Source organism: Rhinoraja longicauda, chromosome 3 (genome assembly GCF_053455715.1).
Source record: "Rhinoraja longicauda isolate Sanriku21f chromosome 3, sRhiLon1.1, whole genome shotgun sequence".
Classification (NCBI taxonomy): Eukaryota; Metazoa; Chordata; class Chondrichthyes; order Rajiformes; family Arhynchobatidae; genus Rhinoraja; species Rhinoraja longicauda.
In genome coordinates, this window is record NC_135955.1 from 46,344,595 (window position 1) to 46,358,447 (window position 13,853).

General features: G+C 43.2%; 1 protein-coding gene across 2 annotated transcripts in view; it reads left to right on the forward strand.

Annotated features, from left to right (window-relative positions):
• Positions 1 to 13,853, forward strand: part of carm1l (coactivator-associated arginine methyltransferase 1, like) — a 68,916-nt gene that overhangs the window by 25,244 nt on the left and 29,819 nt on the right. For both annotated transcript variants that reach the window (XM_078396068.1, XM_078396067.1), the window contains exons 3-5: positions 5,651 to 5,757; positions 8,927 to 9,031; positions 10,430 to 10,540. In XM_078396068.1, coding sequence (XP_078252194.1) covers positions 5,651 to 5,757; positions 8,927 to 9,031; positions 10,430 to 10,540 — 323 coding nt within the window. The remainder of the gene's footprint in view (positions 1 to 5,650; positions 5,758 to 8,926; positions 9,032 to 10,429; positions 10,541 to 13,853) is intronic.

Below are 13,853 nucleotides of genomic sequence, written 5' to 3' on the forward strand. Positions count from 1 at the left end.
ACAAAATGCTGGAGTAACTCAGCGGATCAGACAGCATCTCAGGAGAGAAGGAATGGGTGACGTTTCGGGTCGAGACCCTTCTTCAGACTGACGTCAGGGGAGGGGGCGGGACAAAGATAGGATGTAGTTGGAGACAGGAAGACAGTGGGAGAACTGGGAAAGGGGAGGGGAAAGAGAGGGACAGAGGAATTATCTGAAGTTAGAGAAGTCAATGTTCATACCGCTGGGTGTAAACTGCCCAAGCGAAATATGAGATGCTGTTCCTCCCATTTGTGCTGGGCCTCACTATGACAATGGAGGAGGCCCATGACAGAAAGGTCAGACTGGGAGTGGGAGGAGGAGTTGAAGTGCTGAGCCACCGGGAGATCAGGTTGGTTCAGGCGGACTGAGCGAAGGTGTTGAGCGAAATGATCGCTGAGCCTGCGTTTGGTCTCGCCGATGTAGAGAATACAATAGATGAGGTTGGAGGAGGTGCAGGTGAGCCTCTGCCTCACCTGGAAAGACTGTTTGGGTCCTTGGATGGAATCGAGGGGGGAGGTAAAGGGACAGGTGTTGCGTCTCCTGCAGTTGCAGGGGAAAGTACCTGGGGAGAGGGTGGTTTGAGAGGGAAGGGACGAGTGGACCAGGGAGTTACAGAGGGAACGGTCTCTGTGGAAAGCAGAACGGGGTGGAGATGGGAAGATGTGGCCAGTAGTGGGATCCCGTTGGAGGTGACGGAAATGTTGGAGGATAATTTGTTGTATACGAAGGCTGATGGGGTGGAAGGTGAAGACAAGGGGGACTCTATCCTTGTTACGAATGGGGAGAGGGGGAGCAAAAGCGGAATTGCGGGATATAGAGGAGACCCGAGTGAGAGCCTCATCTATAATGGAAGAGGGGAACCCTCGTTTCCTAAAGAATGAGGACATCTCTGATGCCCTAGTATGAAACACCTCATCCTGGACGCAGATGCGGCGTAGACGGAGGAATTGGCAGTAGGGGATAGAGTTTTTACAGGAAACAGGGTGGGAAGAAGTGTAGTCAAGATAGCTGTGGGAGTCAGTAGGTTTGTAGTAGATGTCAGTCACTAGTCTGTCTAGATGGTGAGATCCAGAAACGGTAGGGAGATGTCGGAGATGGTCCAAGTATATTTAAGAGCAGAATGGAAATTAGTGGTGACATTTATGAAGTCAGTGAGTTCTGCATGGGTACAAGAGGTACCCATTAAGTCTGGAACTTTCAAGCACCTGTGTCTTCTCCCAGAATATAGAAGAAAGAAAAGGGAGTGGCCGGGTGGCAGGGATACTCGATATTTCCAGCCTTCCTGATGCGACGCTCTGTGAAGATCGATTGGATGGAAGGAAGTGACAAGCCTCTAACGGACTGGGTTCTGATTACCCCTCTGCAGATTCAGACAATCAAGAGCAATGCAGTTGTCACACCAAGGCGAGATGCAAATCTTTAGAATACTTTCAATAGCGCATCTGCAGATGTTGGAGAGAATCCTCATTGACATGCTGTATCTTCTTGGATGCCTAAGAAAGCTGATGTACTTTCTTAATCATGCATCAGTGTAAATGGAACAGGTGATATGGATGTTTAGGAAATTGAAGCTGTCGACCATTTGTACGGTAGCTCCGTCGATGAGGACATTGGACTTTGTCTATGGAACTGATGCACTGTAATGTGTTACAATGCTCAGAACTATATTCTCCACTCTGTATCTTCCCCTTTGTTTTATCAATTGTTCCCAAGTTTGATTTGATTATATTGATGTATGGCATATCTGTTTTGTTTGGATAGCATGCAAAACAAAGCTTTTCACTGTACCTCTATACAGTTGAGATTAATAAATGTAAACCCTGGGAGAACAACCATCTCTTCCGTTTTGCTGACTTTAAAAACTAGGTGGTTGTTCTGATACCGTGACACATGGTTCTTGATCCCTTTCCTATACTCGCACAAGGTTCCCAATCTTTTAATATGCAAGTTAAGTATTGTTTGATAGATCTGGTACGATTCCATTAACCCGAAAATTTATGCACCTACAGGTTTATGTTCATTAAAGGTCTTTGACAAATTTATGTTTAAATCTGCATTTTTTAATTTTGAAATTATGGGGCTGTATTCCCTTCCACAACCATCCATAATTTGATGGGATAGTGGAGCAGTATTGCAGTCTTGGAGCATGTAACTGTAACCAGCCTCTCATCCAAGACAAGCAGGCATGCAGCTCACTTGTAATTGAGCAGCCCTGAAAATTACGTCAAGCAGTCTGTGAATGCCGTTCTGCCTCAGGTGATCGAAGGCCTGCTGAATTTCAATAGCCACCTACAGATGACAAAGAGTGGTTGGCATGTCAGATTCACCCGGCGGATTTAGTTGGACTGTTCCATAGGAATGTCCTGTTTAAATCTATGGCTTCTGTGATTTGTAACTTTTTTTTTTTGCACTGAATTTTTTAACAAAATAGTTAGGAAAATAATTTGCCCCATTATGGTCTCTTTCCTATTTATTTGCATTAAATTCATCCAATCTACCTATTAACAAATGTTCTTTCAAACTTATCAAACAAGAGTAAAACAGTTTAAAAGGAAAATGTTAGCATGCATGTCAAGGCTGAAATGAGTTTGTTCAAGACTTGATAGTCCTTGGTTTCATAATGATAGTGCATGCAGACCTTACAGAGAGCAAAAATAACTTGTTAATCCTGTCCCATTGTGCAAACCTGCGATGTAATTTTATTGAGGTTAGTTTTATTCAACTAAATTGTGCTCTCCCTGAAATGACCTGACTGTTTGCATTTAATGGGCCTTCAAGCACTGAGCCGTTCCTAGGCCATTGATTGCGTACAAAAAGGAGCAGAAATCCTACAATAACGCATGCAAATAAATGGTGGTGTTTTCCAACTGGTGTATCCAACCAGGAGACCACCATTCCCGTGGTTCTGATGTGAACCTTATGACAGAATTAATGTTTACCTTTTATAACCGCCTTATCCAAGACAAATGAAAGTCAGTGCGTGCTTAATCTACGTAACAGGCAAAGGTGAGACAATGGGTCACTTTTTTAGGGCACTCCCATTTCATGTTCAAGGTTGCCGCTATCTTGCACTTATTGCAGACATAAGTTTTGGATCGTATGCTCCTTCTCCACTTTTCTCCTAAACGGGTAAATATTAGGCAATATGAAGCTGGTTTATTCAGTAATCAATCTTTTCCTCTCCTTGGTTCGTTCCTGCAACATAATAATAATAATGGCTTAACCTGTCCTTGAATGGTCTTGGCATATTACACATTAGTGCAGCTGATAGTGCTACTGCCTCGTCATGTCAGAAAGCCGGGTTTAACCCTGATCTCGGGTGTTGTATATGTGGAGTTTGTATGTTCTCCCTGTGACTGCGGATTTCCTCCAGGTGCTTTGGCTTCTTACAATGGCTCTAAGATGTGGGTTTGTATGTTAATTGGCCTCTGTAAAATTTCCCGTAATGTGTTGGGAGCGGATGAGAAAGTGAGATAACATAGAACTAGTGTGAACAGTGTATTGGTGATCAGCGTAGACTGAAGGGGCTGCTTCCATGCTGTATCTCTAAACTAAACCTGCAAATCTGAGCATTACCATCCAATTTTCTCTTTGTCAGCATGTTGTGAATACTTGCATGGTCTTTTAGCTAACAGAAATATGTTATTTTTATTTACACCCCCCCCCCCCCCCCCCAAGAGATGCAATTTTTGTGATCTGATCACGTTTCATCTGGCACCCAGTACCAAATGTGTCATTAATTTTCTTCTGGTCTCCACCTGATCACCGACCTTTCCTTTTGCTATCTTTACCACTATCCACGTTCTCAACTATTTTCAAACTTGTTTAATCCCTAACTTTTTAGGTCATTAACTCCTCTCTCCACTTATTGAATTCATATAACATTAAGAAACAGCTAAGAGAACTGGGCAGAATCCATCCCTGCTGTCATACAGAACAGGTCGAGCTGTGCTTCCAGCCAGGTCGTTCCAGTACAGTTGCAACACTGTCATCTACCCAACTGTGCTAGAAATTTCCCCGGTTTGTCCTGTTTACAAAGCAGGGTATATCCAAACTGCCCAATCAGTCGACTCTCAGTCCTCAACTGCCCAAATTTCTGAACCACACAGATTTCCAAACTGCACAAATGCTTGAAAATGCTCACATTTCCAAATTTACCTTCTGTCCTAAACTCCCCAAATTTCTCGGGTATAGCCTGTTTGCAAAGCTGGGGAAATCTAAACTGCCCGATCAGTCCACTCTCAGTCATCAGCAGAGTGATTGAAGGCGGCCCGTGCTCACCTGTTGACTGATGTCTGGTTTCAGTTTCACCAGGATCACCAGATTCCAGATCTGATAACAACCTCTGTGCAAACGTGGACTAAAGTACTGTGAGATAGAGTGAGAGCCTTTAACATCATGGCAGCATTTCTCTGCGTGTGGCATCAAGGGGCCCTGGTAAAACTGATTGGTGCATCAAGGGAATAGCACTCCGGTGGCTGGAATCATACCTTGCATGAGTGAAGATAATTGCAGGTGAATTACCCACAGCTCGCCTCAACTCACTACAGGAGTTCCTCTGGAAGGTGTCCAAGACCCAACCAACTTCACCTACTTTGTCATGGTCTTTCTTTTGATCACAAGATCAATGTTCAATTCCATCTGTGACTCCTTAGCAAATAAGACAATGTCATACAGCAAGACCCAAGAACAGGCAGACACTGCGGGGAGAGGGGGGAGGGGAGAGGGAGAGGCCAAGTGTACAGAGCGACGGCGTATGGAGGCAGCGGCAGTCGAACGGAGAGTGTACAAAGCCACCGCCAACAGCAAGAAGCAGCAATTGGTGAGAGGGAAGGGAGCCCCATGGTGACCGAATGCGTCCTGTCAATGGCAGTGACCTGAAGAAAGTGCTGTACCCAGAGGCTACCACATGAGCCGCAATAACAGCCATGTCACCAGACCATGCGGTGGGGGAAGAAGGGCTCGCTAGTGCACCTTGCGAGTCGGGGGTGGAGTTGGAAGCCGGGGATATAAGCGGCCACGAGCCGGGGGTGAATCGGCAGGTCCGTCCACCATATCCAAAATCTGGGAAGAAAAACTTGATTTTTCAGTTAAATAATTCAGTTAAATAAGATTTCATCAAAATGAGGAAAAGTTAGAAATCAAAGAAGTTCATTCAAAAAAGTTCATTAGATTTATTTGGTCAGAATTATTTATAAATCTCCGGATGCAGATTTTAACTGTTCCATGTTCCATCATTAGCTCCACTCCACCAGGAAGTCCAGATGAGACTTCTACTTGACACCTGAATTATCCAATTTGTCTGTTCATATTGAGCATTTGCCCTTTCAGGCATCACATCAGCAGCACTGCAAACCTCTGAGGGCCATCTAAATAGTTTTCCTTTCATTTGAGTCACATCACAATTGTTATAATGAGATTTCCCTGTGATGATGTAAATGTTAAAGATGGTCCATGATTCAACCTAGATGTGCAAGTTGATAATGCTTGGGTCAGATTGTACTATGTAATGTCAGGAGAGTGTTTCAAAGAATATTGTGCATTAGCAGCTATGAATATTTTACCCATCGGTTTTTATAGGTTGATTTGAATTATTTTGAAAGTAATGTTTTTCTTCTCTTGTTTTCAGAATTCTTTACCTTTCATAACTCCTTAAAGGTCTTCAAAAACTCCAATAAAGTTCCCTCAGCATTCAGTCGACGAACAGAAGATGCGTCTGCAGCACAGTACTTCCAGGTGAGATCTTTTCCTGGTTTGTCAGCTTGATTGTTGCTCATTCCTCGTCATTGAGCGAAACATTCAGTCAATCATTGAAGAAAAGCATTGGAAAATATATGCCTACAAATGAGCCACGTTTTGCCCTCAATAGATCAGGTGTCACTGTCCAATTTGCTGATGGGTAGTAGTTCAACTGAATGAGTCTATGACTCAATAACAGGGAATGGTTGCAAACAGTTCAAAGCATATCAAGCATGCTCTTTTGCAACCACTTTTTAATGTATAAATTATGCAAGTGTGTCTAGTTTCCATACTTTGTATGAATACAATTAGTTCAATAATGTGGATGAGGCCAGATTGCGACCTCGTAGGAATTTATAATTTAGGAACAGGAGCAGATCACGTGGCCCCTCAAACCCGCTCTGCCTTTCCTTTCTATCCACACCTTTGCTCATCCAGTGTTTGTCGACCTCCGGCTCATAAAGGACAATGGAAACAGAATCTTGGAATATTTGAGGAAGAGAATTTCAAAAACTTGCAAGAGAAAACACTTTGCTTCATCTCTGTTTTAAATGGACAACTGTTTATTTGTAAACAATAATCATTCATTCTAAGTTCATCCTCTACAATGCACTGACACCAATGGCATTCCACTGATTAAAATGGTTAGCAACCAGCACTGCTTTGCCAAGCACCTGTGCTTTGTCCACCATGGCCACCTGGAGCTCCTGAATGCTAGCCATTTCCATTCCATTCCCCATTACCAAACGTAAGGAACAACACCTCATATTCAACCTTGGTAGTCTAAAACGAACACGAACATTGAATTCTCAAATCTCAGGTAACCTCCTTATCTCTATCCATCCACACATGCCCTTCTTTCCCACTACAGTCCTGCTCCTGCTCACCTAGCTTGGAGTCATAGAGTGATAAAGCATGGAAACAGGCCTTCGACCCAACTTGCCCACACCGGCCAACATGTCCCAGCTACACTAGTCCACCTGCCCGTGTTTGATCCATATCCCTCCAAACCTGTCCTATTCGTGTACCTGTCTAACTCTTTCTTAAATGTTTGGATAGTCCCTGCCTCAAATAGCTCCTCTGACAGCTTGTTCCATACACCCACCAGCCTTTGTGTGGAAAAAGTAATCCTCTTCCTATTAAATCTTTTTCCCTTCACCTTAAACCTATGTCTTCTGGTCCTCGATTCACCTACTCTGGGGAAGAAACTCTGTGCATCTTCCCCTCCAACTCCATCTGCCATCACCCACTCTCTCTTGTCGGAGAAACTTCCCTGACTTCAAGTAACCCTTGCTTTCCCTCTCTCTCCATCCCTCATCCTTCCCAGTTCTCCGACCAGTCATACTGTCTCTGACTATATTTTATCTTTGTTTGCTTTGTTGTTACCTTGTCCCAGCTAACAATGATCTATTCTGCATTTTCTTAGATTTCCATTCCCTTTGTCCTGTTTTCATACCTTACACTTCATTATCTATGTACCTCCCTCTCCCCTGACATCAGTGAAGAAGGGTCTTGTCCCGATAATGTCACCCATTCATTCTCTCCAGAGATCAGCATTTTGTTACTACCCTCTCTCTCCTCCCATCGGGTCCCTTCTCATTGTCCCCATCTCCCAGCCTACCTCCTTTTGATTTCTGACAATCCTTCCCACTTCACAAAACCAGCTGAACATTCAATTGCAGCCTTAATCCCATTGCAATGTCAAGAGCTGTCAGTTCATGCTCTTTTATTTCTGTTTATGCCAAATAATTATGAATGCTGCATACCTTCAGGTAATGGGCGATTGGTTTTAGTAATTTTTTTAACTCTTTTCTGGTAACCTCTTACCTTTGTAGAACCTTACTCCTCCCTGATGCATTCTGGTCATCCTTCCCTGCACTATTCTCTTTTCTCTTTGCCTTTTCACATACCTTTTTGTTTGAACTGCTTTCTTCTATTTTTGGCTTGGCTTTTCTCTCTTAATGGAAAACAAGTGAAACCACAGATGCTGGAATATGAAACAGAGCAGGAAGAGTCCCTGACCAAAAACATTAATGAGTTTCTCTTTCCACAGATGCCGCTTGACTGACTTTCAGCATTTCTGTTTTTGTTTTAGCATTCCTCCCTACTGATTCTGCCTTTGGGTCCCATTGGGAAGCATTGAGATTTGAGCAGGGAAGAGCTAAAGATCTAGACCAAAGCCACATCTTTTTCAGTTGCCCTCTTTATATAAAAAGAACCCTTAATTATCCAATGTAAGGCTGTACATTTCAGCCACACAAATTTGACACACGAATTTATATTTTTATTTACATTGTAACTTGTTCTTAATACCCAAGTACTCATGAGAAATGCTGTAAATGTTCCTCAGGTTAGGCAGCATCTGGGGAGCAAGGACCAAAATGTTTATTCTGACGAAGAGTCTGAAATATTAACTTTTTTTCTTTTTGCGCAGTTGCCTAGCTGACCCACTGAGTGTTTCCAATGTTTCCTGTTTAATCAGAGCCATATTACTTATTCTTGGTCTATAAAGTTTCAGCCATTGCAACAAATTTCTGGATGTAAATCTGATACCTAATTACGGCTAAATTCCATTTATCTCCCTGGGGAAATTTATCCCTAAATCTCTTTCTGCCATCTTTAATGAAGGATAAAACGCTTGGGGGGTTGAGAGGAAAATTACAAATATTTCTTTTAAATTCCACGGGGAGAGTGGAAACGGAAAGCAGCAAAATTTAAGCACTTGCTTTCCTGAAAGTAAAACCATTTCAATTGCTATGATCAGTCGTGGGCATAACATGGAAGCCAATTTGAAAGATTTTCACTGGGAAAAGATCACTCTGTTGAATGGTTTGTAATACCCGACTGATCCTCTTTCTTATCACACACAAAAAAAAGCAATTCTGTGGAAAATAAATCTTTCATCTCTCAGCAAAATTTCCTTCAGATTAAGTGTTTAGCTGCGTATAAGAGAGGAGCATTTTTGTTGTATGATGCACTCAGAGTTTAATCAATATCCTTGTCATCTCTATCCATGAACAGGCCGACACTAAGTGAAAACAAGTGATAGAAATATAGAATATCCACGTTACTCCACTGTTTGCTCGGCAGCAACCTGGTAGCTAAAATTAGAACTCTGGATTCATCAACTCCTGACTAAAATCATGTGCTTTTGTTTTTTATTCAGTTTTATAGCAGTTTATCACAACAGCAGAACATGATGCAGGATTATATAAGAACTGCCACTTATCAAAGGGCAATACTCCAGAATCACGTCGATTTTAAGGATAAGGTGAGTGTTCAAAAGGTGGAGTTGGACAGGACTTAACCTCTTCATTATTATGTGATAGCATTTAACCCCTCAGTTTTCTCAATCCTAAATTTACTTTCAAATTGTAATCGAGTCCAATAGCAAATGAGCATAGTCGCCACTAAACGTCATCTTCTGCAAATTTGCTGCTTCAGAAAATTAAGTTTTTCATTTTAAACTCTTTATTATGAGACTCTTGTAGTCTAAAATGCAACAATTCGTAGCACTTAAAGAATGGCCACAGGCACTCAGATTGACTGAGATCTTAATGTGCAAATAGAACTCCAAAAATTGAGAAGTCTATACATCAATTCCATCATTAAAATGCTGGAACAATAATTGTTGAACATAACCAACAAAAAGGCAAGCTTAGCTCAGCCCCAGGTGAGTGTCCATGGCTACACCTTTAGTTTGAAAAGAGAAAAGTTATTGAGGGTGAGGACAGAGTTTTAGTAGAGGGAAACTGATTGGGTCTCCAATGGATCAAGTTTGCTCGAGGGATGATATGAGAAAAGAGGTAAAGTGCAAAGGTGGGGTTGGTGATAATGAGACCAGTGCAAAATTAATTTTGTAGTGGTGGAAACGAGAGCAACAAAATCACTTGGATAATCAAGAAATTTGGGAAATTCTCTTTTATCCAATAATCCAATCAAGAACTTGCCAACCATTCTCCATAAGGATTAATATGTTAAAAAATGATGCCTGAAAAATAAAGCCTGAAAATGTATCTCTCCTTAATACCCATGAATGTTATCTACCATTTTACTCTACTGCTATCATATCATCATATCATATATATACAGCCAGAAACAGGCCTTTTCGACCCTCCAAGTCCGTGCCGCCCAGTGATCCCCGTACATTAACACTATCCTACACCCACTAGGGACAATTTTTTACATTTACCCAGCCAATTAACCTACATACCTGTACGTCTTTGGAGTGTGGGAGGAAACCGAAGATCTCGGAGTAAACCCACGCAGGTCACGGGGAGAACGTACAAACTCCTTACAGTGCAGCACCCGTAGTCAGGATCGAACCTGAGTCTCCGGCGCTGCATTCGCTGTAAAGCAGCAACTCTACCGCTGCGCTACCGTGCCGCCCGTGCTGAAAATTGATTCTAGTGGGCAACATGAAATTGAATATTAGGAAGAGCAAATTCATTGCAAAAACTTACAATTTAATCTTGGTATGTCCACTAATTTGCTGGGCTCAAAATTTGGGGTTGGAGGCCCACTGCCTGTCCCTGAAGGACCTGTTCACATTGCATTAACTTGTGTAAAGGGCGCTTGGAACTCATTCTGCACACAAGCATTTCCTGTGACTAAAGTTTAGCACAATTGGGATAAATATAGGTTTTGACTTTATTCTTGTTGTTTAAAGGTTGTTCTTGATGTTGGTTGTGGCTCTGGAATCCTTTCATTTTTTGCCATTCAAGCAGGAGCACGGAAGGTCTATGCTGTGGAAGCCAGCACGATGTCAAAATATGCAGAGGTACTGCACAGATACACTACATGGATTACTTATTAAGTAGCACATGTGCTCTTAACTTCTAATTATTTAACTGCTATTTTGTAAGGACCATTGAAAGGCAGATTAATTTACAAGAATTTGTAGAAATTGTGAATGAAATTTTTCTACAGATTCCTTTGCACAGGCTAACTTGAAAATATCTCATTTCTGAATCAAGAGGTTATGAACCCAATGCCAAATCTAGGCTTGAGCACACTTAATTTGGTGCCCCTTATTACCCCTTATTACCGATTGTCCGCTATAACTCCCTATAAGGGAGTTAATATGTACATTACTATTGGAAAAGAAACAGCCAAAAAAACGCATTGCACAATAAACAGTAAAGGGCAAAAAATACACAATGGGACCACGGTAGAGTTGCTACCTTTCAGTGCCAGAGACGCGAGTTAGATCCTAGCTTTGGGCGCTCCCTGCAGCAGCATGGGTTTCCAAAGGGTGCCGGGTTTCCACCTGCATTGTGGAGACGTGCAGGTTTGTGGTTTGGTTGGCTTCTATGGGTTGTGTGGGTTCTGTGGGTGACTGGTGGAGCTGCTGCCTCACAGCGCTGAAGGCCCGGGTTTGATCCCGGCTTTGGGTGCTTCCTGTGGCCTCATGGGTTTCCTCCGGGTGCTCCGGCGTGCACTGGTTCTATCCTACACACAGTTATGTGTGGGGTGGAGCATCTGTGCCGGGGCGCCATGAGGGTGGGGCCCGCGGGGACACGACGGGGACCCAGGGTCAGGCCTGTATTGTAGAAGGAAATTTGATTAAAATGTTTGACTCGTCCACATGATTCCTCTCTGCAGTAGGCAGGGGGAATCTTTACAAAATTAGTTTGGAGGGTTGTGGTTCCCCAAGGGTTATCATTTGTCATAGTTTGGCATTATATTTGCAGTATTACAGCATTATTCAAGGAGAGGGGAGGAATGTCCATTGGATGAAATTGGAGTTCGCACTAGACATTGATCCATTAAATAATAATCCATTAAAGTACACTGAAGCTTTGCTGTGCATATTACATTTTATTAAAGTAATAGAAAAGATGAGTGCAGTACTTGTCATCCATATGTATTTTCAGAAGGAATATGAAAATCCTATGTAAAAAGCTGGTTAGCAAAATTTAAGAACCATGGAATGAAGAGATAAGTGACAGTGTGGATTGGAGAAAAAAAGCCTCAAGAACAGAAAGCAGACTCATGATAGATGGTTGTTTTTCAGATTGGAGCATGTTGGGCAATGCTGGGACTACCACCATTTAAAATAAAAACTGTGTGTTACAGCTAGTCTTTGAAAGAGGTCTGAGACTAATGCACAGCTTCACTCTTGTGAACACATTTTAGTTTCATAACTGTTCCCTTAATGCAAAGTGAGTCAACTGGGGTGGGTCAGTGTTGGCAATGTTCAGCCCCTTAGCAGCTACTGTTCTCTAATTGTGTTCATGCCTCTGACCGAATTGCAAGTGCTGAAGAGTCTTAATGCTGTTGAAAGAGCCTGGAAATACTGAACAGGAAGGGAAGGACATAATGCCTAATGAATATCTTTTGGAATTGTCCGTTCTGTGACAGTTCAGTCAATTGCATTTTTCAGATCTTTTCATATCCTGCTCTTTTCATTTCAATCATGTTTGCATCTTTCTTGTGCATCATGTTTATAAATGATACTTGGGTTATTCATAGTTTAGATGGCTGGGCTCATGGAAGACATGACCTCGCTAAGATGTGACTACTAATTAGCCACAGGACAGAAGAAATCAAACATGTAATGGGAAGATGATTGATGGTCGCAGATGAGTCAACAGGTAAAGTCAAAGCAGATAAAGAAAGAGCTGTTAGCATTGGCAATGTACAAGGAGGGTAATGAGAGTTGATGGTATCAAGTGGGTAGAAAGGATCTTGCTGCCAAAACAGTGCATGGTATAAATACTGTCATGAATGTCTTCAAACCACATTTTCCTCAGATGTTCTGTGACATAAAACCTGCCGTCAAATGTTTACTCCATTCCGTATCACGTATCCCACTGTTTGGGATTTGAAGAGGAAGAGTAAAACGGGACCCTGTCGAGTACGACAACAATAGAAGATGAGAGAGAACTGGATTTTTTTAAAAAAAGAATGTACAATTTTTTAAAATTCTAATACCACGTCCTTGACACCAAAGAAGTAAGATAAATGTATTACCTTGTTTTCACACCATACAGAGGAAATTAACATTTTACCAGGCTACAATTTTCCACCATGTGTTGCCAGCCACATGCTGTGTCCAAATCTAACCACTCTCTTCATGCAGTGAGTTAGAGGTTGCTGTATGTCACAGAGCAGCCTTTCCAATACTTGCACATTAAAAATGTAAACTACTCAGTTGTAGGGACATACGGATTGGCGGGGGGGTCTCGAGCCCTCGGTTGGGCTAACGGGTCACGTGGTGCGGGAGCGCGAGGTATAGGAGTGTCTGGCACCAAACTGGAGAGATTAGATTAGATTATATTAGCTAGTTAAGTAGTGTATGTCCAAAGTAAGTGCGTTGCGTTTTGTCACGGTTTTTACCAAGAATAAAGTCTTTTGATAACATCGCTCGATTTGGACTCACTACATTGGTGACCCCGAACGTAAAATCTGAAGCGAACACGCAGAATGTCACAGGTGGGAGCGAGCGCGGGCGAGGTTCACCTACCGCCGTTCTGGGCCCATCAGCCGCACCTGTGGTTTGTGCAGGCGGAATCCCAGTTCCATCTTAAGAGGGTGGAGAAAGACCAGGAGAAGTTCCACCACCTGGTGAGCTGTCTGCAGTCGAAGGTGGCTGCGCGGGTCAGTCAATACCTGACCAGTCCACCCCAAACGGAGCAGTACGTGGGGCTCAAGAGGCTCCTACTGAGGACTTTTGGCTGGAGCCAGAACCAGCGGGCTCTGAAGCTCCTCCATTTACCAGAGCTGGGGCAGCGGCTACCGTCGGAGTTGATGACCAAGATGCTGACCTTGGTTGCGACCATCAGCCGTGCATGGTTTTCGAAGCGGCTTTTCGGGAGAAACTACCCCGGGACGTCAGGCTAGTGTTGGCCGACGTCTCGTTTGAAGATCCGGTAGCGTTCGCCGAGAAAGCCGACGCGCTCGTCAGGGAGCGACACACCGTAGACGACTCGGTTAATTGGGTCTCGAGGCCCAGCGGCAGTCGGTGGAGCAGCCGAGAGAGCGACGCATCGGCCGCTATTTCGCAGTCAGCCCGCCAAGAAGGGGCTGCGGAACATGTTTATTGGTCGCGGGCTCGAGCAACAGGGCCAAATAGGCGCGGCTGGTGTTTC